Source organism: Athene noctua, chromosome 3 (assembly GCF_965140245.1).
Source record: "Athene noctua chromosome 3, bAthNoc1.hap1.1, whole genome shotgun sequence".
NCBI lineage: Eukaryota > Metazoa > Chordata > Aves > Strigiformes > Strigidae > Athene > Athene noctua.
The window spans coordinates 13,526,213-13,546,288 of record NC_134039.1 but is presented as its reverse complement, the minus strand read 5'-3'; the positions used below and the strand labels follow the sequence as shown (position 1 = coordinate 13,546,288).

The 20,076-nt window shown below is 47.2% G+C and overlaps 1 protein-coding gene across 1 annotated transcript; it reads left to right on the top strand.

Annotated features, from left to right (window-relative positions):
* Positions 1-2,170: 2,170 nt before the first annotated feature.
* Positions 2,171-18,695, top strand: DENND11 (DENN domain containing 11). Its single transcript, XM_074902020.1, has 9 exons — positions 2,171-2,405; positions 8,353-8,452; positions 9,516-9,674; positions 10,351-10,504; positions 10,760-10,898; positions 11,362-11,493; positions 11,680-11,830; positions 12,315-12,383; positions 13,489-18,695. The coding sequence occupies exons 1-9, from the start codon at positions 2,171-2,173 to the stop codon at positions 13,682-13,684; spliced, it is 1,335 nt and encodes a 444-aa protein (XP_074758121.1). The 3' UTR covers positions 13,685-18,695.
* The last annotated feature ends 1,381 nt before the right edge of the window (positions 18,696-20,076 follow it).

Below are 20,076 nucleotides of genomic sequence, written 5' to 3'. Positions count from 1 at the left end.
GACTCTATTAATCAGATGTTTGGTACTTGGAGCCTTGGATAGAAAAATTTTATTTTAAATCTTAAGAAATAATGCTTTTAGTCCCCATAACTACAGCTTGTTCAGACCACAGTTTTTAAGCTCATCTGAAACTTTTTTTTTTTTTTCCTCATGGTTTATAGGTAGTATCCATCTTTCTAAGGAGGAATGTGATACATAAAGGAGAAGAGTTGGGCTTGCTCTTTAAAGAAGGCCCAATTTGTTCATCTTGAATGTTCTAACTAAAAGCCACCATGTTTTCATTTCATATTTTTTCTGGTGGAGGACTGCTCAAAGATCTGACGACACTTTCCCTAGCCCTTGGTTGGAGGGAAAATGTGTTCATTTTCTTCTGAAGGAGATTTTTTCCTCCTAAAATGGTCAGATTCTCTCCTGGCCTAGGTCTTTACAATTTTGGTGAAATAATGAAGTAGAAAATGTGGCCTTTGGTTTTTGCAGGTATCCAACAAATGGTGTGCCCTCAGCAGGCCCGGACTGCTGGCCAAAGCAGTGTAAATAGCTCTGGTGCCACAAAGTCTCTTGTCCCATGAGGGCTTTTTCACCAAAAGCCGAGAGCCTGGAGGGTGATGACATTTCACGTATCTCAGAGCCAGCACTGGAGGCTCTGCTCCCTGTCACTGGCTGCTCTCCCTGCTGCGTCCCTTCCCTCATGCATGGGCAATGCTGGTGGGACCACACAGCAAAGTGGACCAGGAACAGCTCTGTGCTGCAAATAGCCCACGTGGGTCACCAAGGAATTTTTATTTGGGATTTATATCCCCTGCCTGGATTGCTGGGGAACAGATTGACATTCGTGCCAGCACCACTGTGGGGATGAAGGACAGAAACAAGATGTCACTTTAGCATCACCAACACACAAAAAAATATTGAAATGAAGCGTGGCACTGTCTATATGGTTAAAGTGAAGCAAGTGGCCATGTATTTGCAGAATCTGGATTTTCTTTATACAGTTAGAAAATATTGTGCAGGGGTTGTTGTTTTTTTCTTTACCAATCACCTTCCATGAAAAACTCCATCTGCTAAATGCCACCTACTGCAGTTTATAGCTCTGCAAAGTAAACTTGTGCATGGGCTTTGTGAAACAAAATGCCCACTTGATGTTGGAGCTGTCTGAAATGAAGCTCACAGCAAATGGACGTTAATGTTACCAAAAAAAAAGAAAGAAAAAAGAGCAAAACCCACTGTTGAGGAAATTGGGTGATGAGTTTCTTAATGGCGTATTGAACACTCGGAGCTGCTCAACAGAACAAAAGTTAGACAATTAAGGCTTTTATGACAACATCTTCCCTTTAATTGTGGCCTGCTTAATTGGGTAATCCAATTAATCAGAAAGTCCTAGGGAAGCAAGTTAAACTTAATGACGCTTAATGACATTGGTGGTAGGGTAATGAGGATGGTAATTACACAGAAGTTGGCTGCCTGTGGATGCCTTGGTCGTGCTTGTGCCTCCATCTCTCAGTCTCAAGCTGATTCTGTTCCTCTGAAAACTGTTTCACGTCCCCCTGTTGCAGACACGTAAGTACGTGTGTATACATGTATACACACACCGGCATGTGCTGGACCCGCATCACTGCCTCTTTCGGATCTGTGGCTCGCAGCTTGCACCGCAGCAATGCGGGCTGCGGGAGACTGCCCCGTTCCTGGCCCCGAGGAGACTCTGCTCAAGTCCCGTGGCTCACCCAGCCGGACGGCGGCGACAGGGCTGCCCCTCAGCGATCCTGCTGGCCGGGGGGCAGGAGGCGGCAGCCAGCTCTGCCATCGGGCGGGGGACACCACGGGGGGGCAGGTGCCCTGTCTTAGGGAGCCCCTGGTCCTCCCACGCTCCGCCAAGAGCTGGCGCTGGGGGGCGCAGCACTCGGGACCCCGCCAGGCCCTGGCCGCCGCCCCCCGGCCCGGCGCGGGCTCCGCCTCGTCGACACCCGGCAGAAACGCGCCCCCGGCGGCACGCCCCGCCCCTTATCGGCGTCACGCCCCGCCCCTTCCCGTCGGCACGCCCCCTCGGGGCGTGGCCCCCGCGTCCCCGCCTCCGCGGCGTCCCCGCCCCGGAGCCGCCCCCCGCCGGCGGCCGGTGCGGCGCGGGGGGTGCGGCGCGGCGCGGGGCTCGGCGCGGTGCGGGCCGGGGGCCGCGGCCATGGTGGAGCGCGCAGACGAAGCGCCGCTGCTCTTCTGGGCCGAGGGCCCCGCCGTGTCGGCGCCGCCGCCCGCGGCCGAGGCGGGCGGCGGCGGCGGGCGGCGGCTTGGCGGCGGCTGGAGCGCGGCTCCGTGGGGCGGCTCGGGGCCGGCGGAGGCGGCGGGGCCGCCGCGGGCGGAGGCGGAGGAGGACCAGATCGTGGCCGTCTTCGTGGTCACCTTCGACCCCCGCACGGGTGAGGGGCGCCGGGGGCGGGCGGGCCGGGGGGCCGGGCCGGGGCCTGCGGCGGCCGGGCCTGGGGCTCCCGGTGCCGCTGGCGTAAGATGGATGCGGGGCCGGGCTGCGGGTCCCGCATCCCTCCTCCCGCGGGGACCGCTCCCCCCCGCGCCGCGTCGGAGGGCAGCGTCGCCGGCCCCTGGCGGAGGGCGGCGTGGGGGAGCCGGGCTGCCCCCGCCGGAGTCCGCCGCGGTGCGCCAGGGCACCGGCGGCCGCGGGGGTTTGCCGGAAACGGAGGGCGGGGGGGCATGGCCTTTGGGCCCCGTCCCGCCGAGCAGAACTCGTGGCGGGAGGAAGGCGCCGCTCCGGGGAGCGCCGGTGTCCGGGCAGGGACGGGCGTAGCTCCGCTCCGCGGCGGGAACGCGGCACCGGGACTGTGGGGACGGCGCTGGGCACCCCCTGCGCCCCGCACAGCGCCCAGGCCTCGGGCCGAGCCGCTGCCCAGCGCTGCCTGGGGGGCACCAGCCTGCGACCAGCATCCCCGGAGCAGCCCTCCCGGCGGCGCGGCGCGGACGTGCCGGCAGCGGTCGGCGATGGATGGCGGTTATGGCGGGCAGAAATCTGGCAGGCGCGCAGGGCATGGACCCCGGCAGCGGCAGCAGCTCGGCTGTGTGGTTCCTGGTGACCTCTGTGCTTAGAGGCTGGCCTCTGGTGGGACCTCTGGGACGCTTAGTGCTTTGGAGTGGAGTGCTGCGACCCAGCAGGGCAGAGGAGAGGGGCAAGGGAATCACTTAGGACTTTCACTGCCATATCTGTCTCCCTCCGCACCGTCAGACTTTGGTGGTGTATCACTTCTTTTACTGACAGGTTATTCATTTCGAGTCTGCACATCAGCATTTCTGGAAACACCTTAACATTGTTTTCTTGGTCTTGCTGCTGTAGCAGTATCCACAAAACAGGATGTTATGACACAGATAGGAAGTTAGCGCCCGCCTTGCATCTGTCAACACAGGTACTTGTGCTTAGGGCTCTGATGTCCCGAGACAGATTGTTGGGTCTTTTGACTGCCTGGCACCAACCTGGGGTGCAAAGGCCAGAGTGGGGCACACCTGAAAGTCTTGGTATGATCAGAAAGTTTAGGAGGTAGCTTGGGAGATGCAGAAGCCTTTTTGCATCCAGACCTGGGAGCGAGCACCTCTTTCCTCTGTAGACAGACACTTTCTTAGCAAATCCACAGCAGAAGCATTAGAGGCAGGACAGCTCTATAAAGCATGGTGGGCTTCTTCAGTGGAAGGGGGAGGTAACCTGATATCATGCTCACAAGAGGACCCTGATAGTGAAGACTGAATCCAGTCTTGAACTGAAAGTCCCAAGGAAGTAGTGAAGAGAACAGAGACCCAAGTGTGACATGCTGTCAGAAACGTACACTGCCAGACAGCATGGCCACTATGTCCTGAGACACCAAACGGCTTTCAAGAAGTTATCCATTTCAGGCTGCACCAGAGAGAGGTGTCTTCAGTCTACAGGTCAGGCTCTTACCAAAATCCAAAATGAGATTAGATGTCATCTTTCCAACAGGAGATGGAAAGGGGAGGTGTTTCTCGTAAGTATCCAAAACATGGAAGAGTCCGGATGACTGCAGCAACAGCAGGTTGTCTTTCAATCTGACAGCATATGCCTTCTACGAAATGGTGAGATTTTCTTGGTTGGCAGAAAGCTGAGCTTTCTCAGGAGTTTGTCTGAACCAGCTGTTGCTTTGAATGAAGTCCAGGGAAAGTTGGGAAACAGTGCTTCTCACATCTGATGTGCAGTTAATGCTCGGTGTCATCAGCCTTGGAGTAGTCTGTCAAGTCCAGGAAGATTCAGCCTCCTGCTGCTACTCAACATGGATGCTGAATGTAGGACATCAACAAGTGTCAGTTTCACAGGGGGAGGGCCAAGTGCCCTGTGGAGGGTGTGGACTTGGGAAAAAGATCTGGAAGCTGTAGTGGTGTGAGCTTGCTAGGTTCAGAAAGGGGATATGGGAATTCCTGGGTCAACCACATCAGATTGCATGAAGGATTTCTGTGATACTCATAAGGGTATCTGGTCCTTGTGTGTGACCTAAAGGAGATCATCCACTGTCTGAGCTGGAAACCTGCTTGATCCTTCCCAGGAAAAGTACAGCAGATCCCTGTTGGTAGCTTGCTTGGGTACGTGAAAGGCACCATCTTTGGTGGTGGCTGGGAGGGTAGTTATGGCAGGTAATGCCTGCTCAAATACAGGCAAGCAAGTGGGTGAGATATGTTTTACTGTAGAAGGATGAAGTGGTTACTACGCTAATAAAGAACATGACAGCTTTCTTCCTAAATTTAGACTGGCTTGAAGCAGGCAAGCCCACTGTATCTAGCAGTTGCATGTGATAAGTTCATGAAGGTAGGTTATGGGGTTGCTAGGCCACTGTTACAGTTTTGTTGTCCCTGGGACTCTGTTGATGCTCATGTGAGTGGCTAAACATAAGAGCCAGACGCAGCTTCTAAATCAGTGGTGCTGTCCTTACCTCCCTGTGGCACTCGAGAAGGAGTTCTTTTCACTGCTGTTACACAGATGGCTCTTGCACTAATGCAGAAAGTAAACTGTAAATTAAGTGCAGAATGGTGGCAGGCTGGGAGCCAACCGTGCCATCTTCTTGTTGCTCCCTATCCTTTGGAAGTCCCCTCCTTCAGGGAGTGACAAGTTGGGAATGCTCAGACACTTTGTGCACTGGGTCTGTGCAAACACTGCCCCTTAAAGAGCATGGTCACAAGGGACTTTAACGAGGCTGCTGAATTTCATAGAGTGGGTGTTTCCTTGGGCAGTTGGCAGCAAAAGATCCAACACTAGGGCAGCAATGGGGATACATCTGGTAGGTGTGACTTATTTGGCAGGGTGTTGGCCTGTGTGCTTTTGAAGGCTCATACTTGTCTTGGGTAAAGTAAGTGAAAAAAAAATAGGGCCATAAATTTTTGCTTTGGGAGGGAGATAAAGATGAAGCAGCGTCCATGGCCACGTCAACTCTATCAGATCAGAATAGCTGAAAAGAGGCTGAACCTTCTTAGCCTTTTTTTCTGTGAAGGAGATGATGATAGTCAACCTTGTGGAGGTCCCACATAGCCTGTTGGCTTAAAGGGTCAATGGAGGGAGATGAGGAGGGAAGAGAGGGAAGTAATATGTTTTGCACCAGTGAACATGCAAATATTCTGTTTTTCTGTTCCACATTTCTTCCATATAAGAAACGGAGCCAGTGTGACAGCTAGATCACACTTCATATGTCCTGCCACAACATGGTAGCATTGCACAGCTGGAGACACTAAAGATCCTGGGAAACATCTAATGGCGAGGAGGGCCAGACAATGCCCACCAAACCATTTCTGTAATGATGTGAAAATCCAGGGGAGAGAAAATACAAGAGAGGAAGAACATCCTTAATATTGCACAGCAGAAACTGAGAGTGCTGATTCTGACCTGGCCTGGAGCTGGGAGAATGTTCCCAGGAGGTCTCCAGATCTGCAGATTTGACACTCAGTGAAGTGACTCGCCCGCTCTCTACTGCTGGGTGACTCTCACTTGGAAAGTTTCCCATGCACACGAGAGCTGCTTTCCGCACGGGGAAGGGCAATGCTTCCTGTTTTTCTACAACAATGCTCCCTCCTCCTTCCTCCGGTTTCTTGGGCAGGCTGGCAGTTGCTATTGCGTCTGGGTGAAGTCTCCTTTGTTTGCTCTCCTGTTTCACCAGACCAACTTTCTTAATCTTTTTTTTTTTTTTTTTTTTTTTTTACGTCCGTGTTTGTTCTCCTGCTGCCACGTCGCCTGTATGTTCATAGGGCAAAGTGGTGTGAGGAATGGCCAGGAGCACAGGTGTGGGTTGCTTCCCACAATCCCAGGAAAAAAAAAAAAAATAGTTACACGATATGCAAGTTGGTTTTGTGGTTACGTGTAGGGTAAGGTTCTTTTTCAAGGCATCTTTTCCTTACTCAGTGCTGCAGAACAGACATTGTCCGTGGGCCATGTCCACTTCAACACCTCTGTAGTGGATGTTATACCTGACAGTAGTGTTTGTGACTAAACTGAACAAAGTCAGTTTCCTTTCCTTGATGGTGCTTTTGTGTATTGATCTATTAATCTATAGGTAATGACCAATAAGTGGTTCTCTGCAATGCAAGACTTAAAAGCGGATCCGGCTTTAAACATAATTATGTGGTTAAGAGACAACAGTTTTAAGAGTTGACTTCCTCACTATTTCAAGGAAGGGTCTTGTGCCTTTAAAAAGAAAGCCAAACACACACACAAAAACCCTGAAACAACAAAAGCCAACATCTATATATAATATGCAAAACCTACAGGGGACCGCGCAGGCTGACATGATGTCACTGGCTTTCTCTGCCAGCCTTTCACACGCCTCAGAGGCGAAGATGCTTTACAGCAGAGCTCTGTGGTTTCGTGTGTGATTGCACAGAGCTGTGCTCAGGGTCACGAGGCTGCCACTGCTCCCCAGCCAGCCTGGCTTTGTGGGGAGAGGTCTACTTGTGGACTAGAAGTGGCTAGTTGGATGCAAAACTCCTGTTGCCACGCTTAATGCTGCTGTTTTTCTGAAGTCCTTGTTAGGCAGGTTGGGGGAGGTCTGCTGAATACAGTATCTATGTGAGAAGAAAAATAGCCTATTTAAATGTCAGTAGCTAAGCCCAATTCCTGTGTGAGAGTGCATGCATATACTTGTGCAGTATGAGTAATAACACAAAAGACAGGCTTCAGAAATGCAGCCTCATATTTAAATATCTCTAAAAGTGTCAGCTGAGACTTTTGTAAGGCCCTTCCAAAGGTACACTGTCCGTGCAGGCACAGCTGGGGTGCTCACCCCAAAGAGCAGCGGAAGGACCGTACCAGTAGAAAGCATCTTTGTGCTTCATCTGCCATTGCATTATACTGAAGAATACTTGTTTGCTTTGTTTTTAAAACTAAGCCACATTACTTCAAATGCTGTTGCTATGGACAGACTGACAGAGAACAAAAACTCAGTGGGTAAACCTGGACCACATCTCAGTGCAGTGGGAGTGTCCAGATGAGCAGGTTATGCCCTGAAATGCTGGCATGGGAGAGTGTGAGAAAGTGCCCCTTTTTTGTCCGTGGTAAACGTGCAAGTAGCAGAGCAGGACTTCACTGGGGTCTTCTTGTGACTTCTCTGATATCATCTGTTCCAGGATCAGGCCCGTCAGGTGGCCTTTTCCACTGAACAACTCCATGCTTTCTGGCTGGGTTGGCAGGTGACTGATGTTTGCTAATCTTGATCTAGCTTGTAATTTATGTGCTTTTTTTGTTTGGTTATTCTAGCATGCACAAACTTGTTGCAGTGCTTGGGTCACCTCAGCCTCCATATGAAGCTTCAGCTAACTCCTCCTGCCCTAAACAAAATATGAGAGATTCCAGGAAGTAGCGATGACTGGGATGCTGGCTTAGGGGGTCCTGTTTGACCAGCCCTGCCAAGCACAGGCAAAAGGTTGATACCGCATTGATGGTATGAGCTATTGCAGAAACCTATCCTAAAGAACAGCAGTCTATACTTTGGGTTCTTCCTACATCGGATGCTCATGTAGACAGCCTGAGTGGAACAGGGTTATAACCATAACTTGTCCACTGTCAGGTAAAATTGTAGCTGCTCTGTGGTTAACCTTATAGAGGATAAATCTACAAAATAGCACTAGCTTCAGAAATGGCTCCAGAAGTCCTGCGATATTTGGGTGTTGTGCTGCAACAGGTAATGTTTGCAAGAGATGTGTGGAGTGCAGTATGTCAGCTACTGTCTGTGACAATTTAGTAGTTCAGGAGTTGCATCAGTGCACTGTTGCTGGCATCCCAGTGATGTAAAAGCAACAACTTTCTGTTGCTGGTGTTTGTCCTTTAGAAATGAGTACTGTGTTCAAGTTTACCCAAATAAATTTGCTTCTCTGCAGGCAACATGGTGGAGTGGTGTTTACCCCAAGATATTGATTTGGAAGGTGTGGAATTCAAATCCATGGCAAGTGGGTCCCATAAAATCCAGTCAGATTTCATGTGAGTACGTCTGAGCTATATTACCTCTTCTCTTGGCTGTACATGTACGCCACCACTCCTTCATTCAGAACATGCAAGAAGAGTACCGTTTATGAAGTTCCTGCATAAATGTGCTGCTAAACTGTATCTAGATGAGACAAAGATATTCTTCAGATACTCATGTCAACATCATATCAAGTACCAGCTAGCTGTGGGGATCTGCTGCAACAGCTTGGGCTGTGGAGGCCAACTGGTGAATGGGGCAGGCTCATTCTCAGTGCTGTGCAAATTTTAATGCATATTGGGCAAATCATACTGCACTGAGTCCACTATTGGGACTGTCAGCAGAGGCCTGGGGTGAAGGGGAAAGAATGGCAGAACTGAAATGAGAAGATTTTGAGGGAACTGGACTTAGGAAAAGGTTCTTAATTTTGCCAGTGCTCTTGGATCCTTTAAATGTTATGATAAACAGTCCTTGCTTTCTTCTTTGCTAGCTGCTTCCTTCAGTGGAAGACATAAGCTAGGAATTCTCTGCATTCCCATCCTTTTATAAACTCAGTGTTGCAGTGCAGCAATGTTTTGCAGTGAATCACAGTGTAACAATTCCTTTTGGTCAGGAATAACAGTATCTTTCTCAAAGGCATGTGAACTGAACCCTTGCACTCAGCTAGAGTATGCTTCAATGTGCTGGCACCCAAAGTACAACAAGGTAGCTAGACTACACTCAGAACTTTGTGCACTGCAGGCTTTTTTTCTTCCTTGAAAGAAGAGCCCTGCATTGACTGGGTCCTGCATCCTCTGTTGGTCTGCCTTCCAAGTTCTTTCCTTGCGTTCCTCACCAGCCTGTGATGTGGCTCATAGGGGCTTTAGTAGGAACTCTTGCCTTAAATGTCCTGTCTTCTTCCTGAGAAGACTAGGACACCCAAGGCCTGTCCTCAGCCCTTGCATAGCAGGGTGGGATTTGACAGCATTCCTTAAAGAAGGAACTGTGTTCCCAAATCAGTATTTTTAGCGGTCAGTTACCTATCTTTATTTCTTTTCCCTCTTTTTAACATTAACCCTTCTGTCAAACGTTTGTCTCCAGTTATTTCCGGAAGGGGCTCTGTTTTGGTCTGGCCTGCTTTGCCAACATGCCTGTGGAGAGTGAGTTAGAGCGTGGTGCTCGCATGAAGTCTGTGGGGATTCTCTCCCCTTCCTATACCCTGCTGTATAGGTACATGCACTTCCTGGAGAACCAGGTCAGGTAAGTTCCCTTGGGAATGGGACTGGCCACTCCCCACCTGGGAGAGGTAACGTTGCCTTGATGGAGAGCAGTTTTGGGTGTGAGAATTTGGCTACAACGCTGAGCTATGACTTCCGTGACTGACTACTTCTCCAGAAAGAGTTACAGGTTCACAACAGGAAGGAGACAAAGAACTGATTAACAGCAGTCTATTTATTGCTAGCAGGCTAGTCAAATACTTATTTTGTGTGGATTTACGTGTCAAGGGGAGAGTTGAGTGGACAAGTTCTCCTTTTCTCTTTCTGGAGACCATTTTACTAAGGGCTCACAAGAGACTTCTAAACCTACAGTGGTGATACTGGCTAGGTGTGTGCTTCAGCTGTGTTGGGTGGGCCTGGCATGGAAAATGGTGATGGTGGAAGGGAAAGCTGTTCCTACCTGAGCAGACTTAAAATGGGATCAGTACTATGCATACATTGGCTCACTGTCTGCTTCAGTCCTGCCCGTGTTCCCTGGCTGCTCTGAAAGCTGGTGTTACTCCTGACGCTTCAGCTGCCCTTCTGGCTAAGTCTGTGCCACTGAGGCACCCAGGGCTCCTGTGCTAGCTGGGAAAACAGATGTTGACTGGGGGCAAGGCATTAAATAAGTAGAGTCTGGAGAAAATACAGATCTCCCCTTTTTTTCCTTTCTTTTCCAGACACCAGCTGGAGATGCCAGGGCACTACTCCCATCTAGAAGCGTTCTATGATGACAAGAAAGGAGTTCTCCCTGATAGCAAGGGCACCCCCACCTCTCAGCAACCTGTTCACTGGCTGCCGTCCATCCACAGATACATGTACCCAGAGATGAAGGTGAGGCAGGTGCTCTGAGGCTTGCAGGAATGGGCAGTGTGCTGCTTCTCCTTGCTGGTGTCTCATACTTTATATAAGCAGTCACTCCAGCGTTTTGTAGGCTGCTTTAGACAAGATTTTGTTACTTGGACTGTTACAAGCTGCAGTTCTGTCATTGCTGTGTGCTGGTCTTGCTCCCACATTTAGACTTAGCATCTGTGCATGTGTCCCTGTTTCACCTCTGAGCTGTTTTCTTCCCTTTCCCTCCACCTGCAGATCACACACCCTGCTGGCTGCATGTCTCAGTTCATCAAATTCTTTGGTGAGCAGATCCTTGTCCTCTGGAAGTTTGCCCTGCTGCGCAAGCGCATACTGATATTTTCACCGCCCCCAGTTGGAGTTGTCTGCTATAGAGGTATGTTTCCAGGGACACTGCAGAGCTCTGATCTAGTAGGCTGAAGCACTGCAGAAATGCCTGTGGGTACTGAGGGGATAGATGTCATGCAGGTCTTCAAAAACCATCACGACCATTCCTTGTGAAGATACCCTTCAGCCTATGCTTACCCGCTTCCTACAAAATGCTTTTGTTCAGGCCTTTCAGGTAAGGACCTACCTGGTACTGTCAAACACAGTTCTTGTCAGCACAGGACAGTAAGATTTAATTTGTGGAATCTAGAACTTGGGATTCCTATGGGAGAACTGATTGTTTCCTACCCAAAACAGGATGTCCCCACTTGACAAGTTCTGGTGTTCAGGAGCATTTTCAAAGCTCTAACCATTGTTTTCATAGAAGTTGAGAGAGAACTGAGTAAGTGGGGTCCAGAATGCCCTTGAGGGAATACTGAAAGCATCTCAGGATGTACTTCTCTTGTCTGCAGTGTACTGCTGCTGTTGCCTTGCCAATGTTTCTCTGCCTGGTCTTGGAGGAACTGTCCCAGAGTCCAAACCATTCTTCTATGTGAATGTGGCAGACATAGAAATGCTGGAGACAGAAGTATCATATGTGGCCTGTAAGTATGATGGCTTAGGTGTGACGTTTTTAACTTCAGGCTGCAAAATGTCTTGAGACACCAGACTGTGGAATAAAACTGATGAGAAATAGGATGTGCATGGAATGACTAACTATGAAAGCAGGAGAGAACAGTTGGTCTGCTGGGAAAGCAACATGCTGCTCTGAAAATCTTGGATTTTGGCAGGTACAACAGAAAAGATCTTTGAGGAGAAACGGGATCTCTATGACGTCTATGTGGACAACCAGAATGTGAAGACACATCATGAGCATCTGCAACCACTCTTGAAAATTAACAATGCTGACAAGGAGAAGTACCGACGGCTCAATGACCAGAGGTAATAATAGAGATCTGGGTGGTCCTGGTCCTGATAGCGGAGAGCAGTGTGATGTAAAGAGTACACTGCTGCTTTGTAATTTCCTTCTTGTCTTAGTATTTTCAAAGTTTTCCACTGCTTCAGCTCATCTCTTTGAGATGCTGGTTCCACTGTAGCTGACTGGTATGAGAGCCCCTGGGCATGCTGCACACATACAATCATTCTGCCAGTGAGCTGATGGAGCAGATAGAAGGCAGGAAGAGAAGCAGAGGTTATGACTCACCATTGGCTCACCACTGATCAGTAACAAAACTGAAAACGGGCTGCTTTCTAGTCCAGTGCCTTATAAAGACTACCCTCTTGCGTCAGATATCGGGGCAACATTGTTAAGTCTAATTTGTCTCCAAAAAATGGATGTGAAGTTTTTAGTTGTAAACCTTGTCTTCTCATAATGCTTTAAGGTTCACTGTAGGCATGTGCAATTAATCTGTCTCCCTTCTCTCAGGCAGATGTTAATGTACTCTCAAGAGGTGGGTGAGGACTGTAGCTCCTGTGAAGAGGACCTTTTCATCTTGTGAGTGGCTACCTCTAATACTTAGCTGGTCATCGTTAGGTTTAGGGAGCCTCTTTCACTGATTTCATGTTGCACTGGTTTGGCATATTATGAAACGTCATGGTTAATGTAAGTCCGTAGTCAGCTGTCTTCCTCTGCAGATGCAAGAACCAAACTGGCTCTTCTTCTTCAGATCATCATTTGAGCAGCCAAGTGCAGCCATATTAATCTCCACTGGGGTCTCTTCAGTGCTGGGAGGGAGAAGGGAATTTTAAAACCACAATTAGAAATGCAATAATCCCCTCCCATTTTTGAAAACATAAGCTCCATAGGACTTTTCATGCCAGAACATTTGGCTCAGGAAAGGATAGTGTCTGTGGGAAGCAGGCAGTGTACTGTGCTGGGGGAGGTACAGTGTGGAGATAAGACCTGTGTGTGAAGGACTGGCCCACTGATGTGGTTGGCTTTGTACTTGGCAACAGCGGATCCAGACCTGGGTGTAGCGCCCGAGGTACGGAATTAGATGAAAGCCTCCACCACCTTCACTGCCTGTTGCTATTGTTCACAGTCTGCAGCAGGTGAGAAGTAATGGGGTGAAACTGTGTGAAGGGCTGTCAGGGCAGAGCTCTGATCCTTGAGCCGCGCAGATGTAGTCAGAGCTCTTTATGAGCAGCTTTACACGTTCCTAGGAAAGCACTAGTAAAGCAGCAGCCCTTGGTAGCACAGCAGCTGCTGTGTTCTGCACCAGCAGTGGGCAGTTTATTTACCCAGTGGCTGCTAGATGGATGACAGGTTTCCTCCTTTGCATTATGGGAGCTACAGGTCTGGTGTACCCACTTGGTTACCACAAAGTACACATTAGGTGATAACGTGGCTTGCTTCTGAAGACTGCAATGCCTACCATAAATCAGCCAGACAGAAGCACTGCTGTAAACTAAAAGTTACTGCTTTATCTGTTTATTCTGGTTCATCCATAGGGTGGATGGAGAGCTACAACAACATCACCTAAGGTGGGATCTGTGATTCAAGGGGGTTAAATGCAGTTCTGGGGCTCTGCTGCCTGTTTGGTAAATATGCTATCTTTTTGGGGGCCAGTGCCATCACCTTAGCTGACTTTATCCTATAGGTTTTTCATGGAGCAGAACAACCGCATATTTCAGACGCTGATGGAGGTGTCAGCCAGCCAGGACAAGACGCTGACAGCTGACCACGCACGAGGCATGGGCCTGGATCCCCAAGGGGATCGAAGTTTCCTTATGGACCTGCTGGAAGTGTATGGCATTGATGTTATGCTAGTCATTGACAACCCCTGCTGCACTTAAACCAAGGGCAAGAGAGATGGGGAGCAAAGATCACTTTTTAAAGACTACCAGACATTGCTTAGGAGGATCACTGGAACTCACCACAGCCACTGGACAGATGTCATTTTATTTAATAACTTTATATGGAGAGTATTTATAATTTTAAAACAAAATGTGATTTTTCCCCCCCTCCTCTACTTCCCAAAGAGTACCTGCTCCAGGTGGGGTTTTTTTGTCTCCCTTTCTCTTTTGTGGTTTTTTGGTTTCCTTTAGATAGGACCAGTGGCACCTTTGCACCAATCCTCACTGTTACCAGTGATAGCTAGGCTTTGGCCTAGCCTGGATACCTGAGAGCTGAAGACTTCAGGAAAGCACTTTGTCTGATGGGGACCAATGTGAAATGCTGTTGCTGAGCTCTAAAGAGTTGACTGGAAAACCCTCCTATCATCCCCTCTTCCACCTGGGGACTGAAGAGAGCTTCAGCACAGGCTGTTAGTGGCCCAGTCTCGTAAAACACCTGCCCTACCATGTTTATTGGTGGGAACAGTTAAACCAATGATAAAAAACAGGACTCCTTTAAACACCCTTCACTCAACTTTTAGGAGCTAAGTTGGAATAAAGCCACCCTTCCTCGTCTCAATGGCAGAAGCAAGTCTGGGATAAGGGGGTGCTACAGGATCTTATGACTTTGCTTATCAGAGCAGCACCGTTTCACTTCCAGCATTTGAGGTGGTATAAACTGGCAATGACTATACCTACCTATCTCATAGCTGGAGAAGAGCACCAACTCTACTTAATCCCTCCTACTGCTTCCTCTGGTTTTTTAGTTGCATCACAGCTGCTGTTTTGGTTTAAAATCTTCAAACCAGCAAGATGGTCTCCCATTTAACAGGGACCAACATCACTGAGCCACCTTGCAGCCACTATGTTTTCCAGCCTCAGCTCAGGTGCTGAGCTGGACTGGGCTGATTAAGTATGCTTCAACTAACATCACTAGCCCTTCCTTTGTAGCAGATAGTACTTGTCACTCCTTTGCTTTAACACTGCTGATCCTCCTTTTGTCGACCAGCCGTCAGCACTGCCTGCTGCTGTCCCTGGCTTTCATTGTGAGAGAGAGAGCAGTATGTGACCTTTCAGCTGGAATGGTTTTGCTGTTCACAGGAGGTTCCCTTGGAGTTTGGTGTTCCTAACTGGTGCAGCTGCTAGAAGCAATGTCTACCAGCAAGCCTTTTTTCTCCTGGGCAGAGAAGCTGTAGAAGCAGATGAACAGTTTCTTATTCATGTGCTGTGAAAAGAATAGGATTCAGTTCATGCAGGACCAGCGGTTACTTCCAGGAAGGCTATCCTAGTAAAGAGTAATCCCTTCACCATGTGAAATCCAAGACTGGTACTATAGGTTCTACGTGTGACATACTGCTTTGCCCAAAATTCTTTAGCCAGTAGTAGCATCAGCTTTAAGCCAACTGTTCTTCCCAAACTGTGTCTGTAGCTAATTAGCTGATGCTGCTAGACTTCAGTACCCTTGGAACCTTTCTGCAGTTTGTAGGAATGCAAACTGTAGCTGATGTATCCATTTATCCTAGCGTTTTAGAGGATGAGACAGAGCCTGTACCACCAAAGTCTTAGCTGCTAATTCTTTTTAAAACAGGTAAAGCAAATGTTCTCCAAGTAGACCCTCTGTGAATTGTCTCCTCTGGAAGGAAGGAGGCTGGTATGTCCTGTTTTTCCTTGAAGGCTGCCTTATCTGCAGCAAAGGGGTAGTTTTGCTTGCTGTGGATTCAGAGGTTTTAGTGAGGTGTGGGATCAGGGGCCTCGCAAGGCTTATTGCACAGTTCATTGGTAGGACCTTCACGTTCCTGTGATCTGCCTGTCTCTGAGCAGCTGCTACTCTGCCTGCTTTTTCAGGGCTTTGGATGTTTCTGTACAGGAGAAAACATGCTGCTGCTTGTATTGCTGGTTGCTCACAACTGTAATGTAATCATCCTTAGAAGGTTGGGGGAAAAAATGGAGAAACAGGAAAAACCCAGATCTGAGTATCATTTAATGGAAAGACCAGTCTCATCTCCTTAAGAAAAGACTTTGTATTTAAACTGACACCTGTAGCATGGAAGTGACCCACAGTCTCCATGCTTTGTTCTAACTTCCACCTTAGTTTTAACATGCTGTCTGCAGTGAAAACCCCTGAGGAAGTATAGCTGGCACTGTATTGCGGTCACTTACTTAACTTCCTTCAGATATAAAAAAAGGAACTGGAACTAGACTAGCAATTCTTCCTCTCACTTTCTTGAAGGTTTGCTACATGGTTTAGCTGTGGTCAGCTGTTAATAACTTTCTATTCTCTTTGATGGCAGTAGTTCTTTTGCTGAACTGAACAGAAACAAACCTTTAATCTGTCGTTGAAATTTTATAACCTCTGCAGTCAGAGGCTTTCAAAGACCCTGTGTTAGAGCACTACGTTCACAAGCAGTCAGCACATGAGGTCTACCAGACAGCACTGATAAAGCCCACCGAGCAGAACCTCCACAATTACTGTCTGATGTTTACTGAACCTCTGCTTTCCAGAAACTACATCTTCAGTTGCTAGCAGTAGGCTGATGAAGAAGCATCAAAGCAAGCAGATTACTGTAAAAGTAGCATCCACACTACATCCCAGTTGGATGGCTACAGCCCATGTTGTTTTCTTCTGTGTAATTTTGTTTCTCTGCAGCCTCCCGTGGCAAGTGACTGCTACAAAAGTCAGACAGTTGCTAGACAGAAAACTGAACAGAGACTTCTCTCTCCTAACCCTTCCTTGTTTGATTCACTGCAAAAGAACTTCCCACCTGCACTCTCCTTTTCTAACAGTTTTTATTGTTGTCATATGTGGAAAATCCTTGATAAATGGATACGTAATACAAACAAATGGCTACAGCTTGGGACATGAAGGCTTCTTCAGCAGGATGTTTGCATTTGGAACCAATTTAACTGAATTGTATCTTTCCAGGAGAGAACATAATTCAGGGTAGAACCGTTAAGTGCAGGCATGTAAAATCCCCTCTTGGACACTTAATAGTTGCTTTTTCGAATACTAAAGTATTCGAAAGCTGGGAGACAGTTACTTGGTGTATTCTGAATTAAAAGAGGGAGGGGAGTGTGGCATAAGGTAGGATATTGCTGATTACCATAAAATCCTCTTCTCCATTTGAATTACTTCGCCTTTACAGTGGTGCCTTTAATTTCTTTGGTGTAACGCCTCTGGTCAGTCGCTTGTGATCAGAGCCCAGGTTGAATGGTGGTTACAGCAGCCACATCTATCCTGTGTCCTGCTAGACAGAGTCTGGTATGTGTGTTCTTTCTAACACCCAAGACATAGTACAGCCATTGCAGGTTCTTGGTACTTGCTTGAGTTTAAACAGGGGAGCAAGAGCTTCATAAATGCATCTTAAGTTGCACTAGAAATGTATAATCAAATAATGAATTATTACTACCTGGATTGGACATAAAGCTTGCAAGAGAAATAAAAGCTAGGTTTTAAGTCTGAACAAGGGATACCATGCCAGGCATTTAAATCATGCAAAAGTCTTCTCACTGCAAGGTTAGGCCCAGCTGCATAGAGCCAAGTACAACCAAGTATTGTAACAGATACTAGGATAAAGGCATTTTACTGAATTAGAGTTCAGATTTGTCTTAGAGACATACTAATACCTTCTTTTCTAGCATATATTAAGTAGTTACTCCAGTGTATGGTAGAGACAATGGTCATGGCTGTCACAGGAAATGTGCTCGCCTATCCAGTATCCTTAAGGGCAGATACTTTTCAAAAAAAAAATAGCTTACTATACAGCTTGTTCTGTAAAGCAGTGTTACTGTGATACTGCTTCCATTTTAAGAACGGCCAAAGTTAATGGGCAAAAAGCTAGGAGTAGCAGTGGCCCTCTTGGTGACAGACTATGGAAGGGACAGGCATGCCTTGCTCTGGGAAGGAGAGGGCAAGAGCACTCTGTCCTAATGCAAACTAGGTACAAAGCATGCATACTAACCCAAATTCTGTCATCATAGCTATTACTTTCAAGTGAAATTGCTGTCTCGTTTCTGTCCCCCCTGCAAAGATAGTGGTCTAGTTATTATGGGAGAAGACAACACACATGTCTTTTGTGAGGGACTGGAATGTACTGACTTAACAGAATATGTCTGTCTACAACAGAGGGTACTAAATGCCTGTGAGCCAGGATTTCAGGCCCTCGTTAATGCAACATGCAACTCAAATGGGAACATTTAATTGTGTTTAAAATAAACAGGTGCCTTGGGCTGGTCCATCATTAGGTTGTTATCCTTCTTTCTCATTTATGTTGCAGTATTTTAAGCCCTTCTAGACTGGACTGTAAGTTGAAGCCAGGGTGTTTTCATGAGTGGGACCTAGGATTCTACTCCTGCTTCCTGTCTTGGAAAATTGCTTGTCTTGCTGTCATACAGAAACATGAGAACTGAGTCCTTTCCTCAACACTGTAGATAGTGGGTTCAGCCCCTGCTTGTTTTATGTAATGTTTTCCTCACACCTCCCTCTGAATGTTGCAATTCAGAGGTCTAGAACCACCCCATACTGGAAGACCTCTGAACTGCAGAGGAAGGGGAAGAATGACTTCAATGGTATTTATACAAGCTAATCAACTTATGCTGATATGAATATTTAAATATCAGTCTGTGTCTCAGATGATCCTTGGTACTTCAACATCAGGACAGCATTAATAATACCAGTTCTGAAGGGAGCTCTTGGTTACCCGCAAGCAAGGAATCACATTGCAGTGGGAGCTGTGTGTCTGATACTATGGCAGAGAATGAGTCGTTTTCCCTGTAAAATGGTACAGGTGACCCAGAAGCTAGTTCTTATCATCTTGCCCCTTGCAGCAGGCTGGTTGTAGTTCTAACAGCTCTGATGTTGTTTGCATCTTGCAGATGTGTGGTTGCTCCCATAAGCCTGTGGCTGTGTAGAGAAACTGCTTACTAAAACATGGGTATTTTTTAATACAATTAAAGCTTACCTTTTTGAAATGGCTGCTGCCGCCTTGTCTTTCCTGCCACTTGAGAAAAAAAAAAACATTGCTGATTTTATTACAGAAGCATCAGCTTGAGGAAGATCGCAGTTGGCGAGAACTGCCCCGATTCTGAATGAGCCAGTGGCTGCAGATCAACGTTCCAGGTGTCTCTGTGGCAAGCAAAAAGCAGAGCACAGCCAACATGTTCCTTGGAGAGTGACTCAGGGGTCCACTGGGCACTCTTAATTGCTGCAGATCAAAAGAAAGCAAGCACAACACAGGCCCTATCACCAGCATAACTATTAGAAGGAACTAGCAGGCTTCTGCTCCTCTAGATCTTGGTCAAGAAAGGAATGGGTGCTTGCCCCAATAGCTTAGGTAATTCCTTTCTCCACAGTATAGTCAAGGGAAGGACAGCACTCAGTTTGGCAGAATGCAGAAAACCAACCCTACTCCCCCTTTCAAAGCATTTTCCTTTAGCAAGTCTCCAGCAGAGGATGCTGTTGCAGCAGCTTGCAGCCAAGATGAAGTCTAACAAAGCTGCTGGAAATCAGTTCACTAATGTCCTTATTCTGATTACAGCAAAGAATCAACAGGTGAACTTAGATCACAGTGTAACACAGGGACTATGTACAAACAGCAGTCACATCAGAAAAATTAGGATTTTTTCTTTCTTCCCATAAGCAAGGCAGAATCATGTGAACTTGTAGGTTACAATAAGGGCAACCAGCAACCTTGGTTAAGTCAACAGTATTTCCTTCCAGCAGTTAAAGCAAAGCTATAAACAAAAGCTCAAAAAAGCAAGAAAACTAGTTACAGTACTGAGGCTCAAGGGGATGTAGGTTGTGTAAGGAGTGGTGAGCACTGTTTACATTAGAGAAGAGCAAAACAGACACAAGGAATAATAAAAGTTATTTGGATGCCCTTATTTGTGTTATACTACCACAGGAATAAAAGGAATACTTACAAAAAAAAAAAAAAAAAAAAGACTCATTTGGCTTGTTAAAGGAGTCTTTCCACATGTATTTCATACAGCTTTGGGTCAATGATGACATTTTCCAATTTGCTTCTCTGTAATATACCTAGAATTGATCAAAGGAATACATTTCTACTATATTATTAACTGGAACTCTGCTGTTGAATCTGGCAAGATGAAAAAAAGAACATAAATATCCAGATATGGGGAATTTTTAAACTTCCTCTCAAGCTTTGTATTACTGATCTCCAATTTATTTTGTGACAGAGTAAATAACCAACTACCTGTTTTAATGTGGCAATTCCAACATTTCATAGACTTCCTTAGCATTACTTCCCAAAAAATAAATTTTTATCAAAATCCCAGGTTTTGTGAGATTTATACATAGGTAAAGTAGACCTAAACTCTTAAAACACAAGGACAAG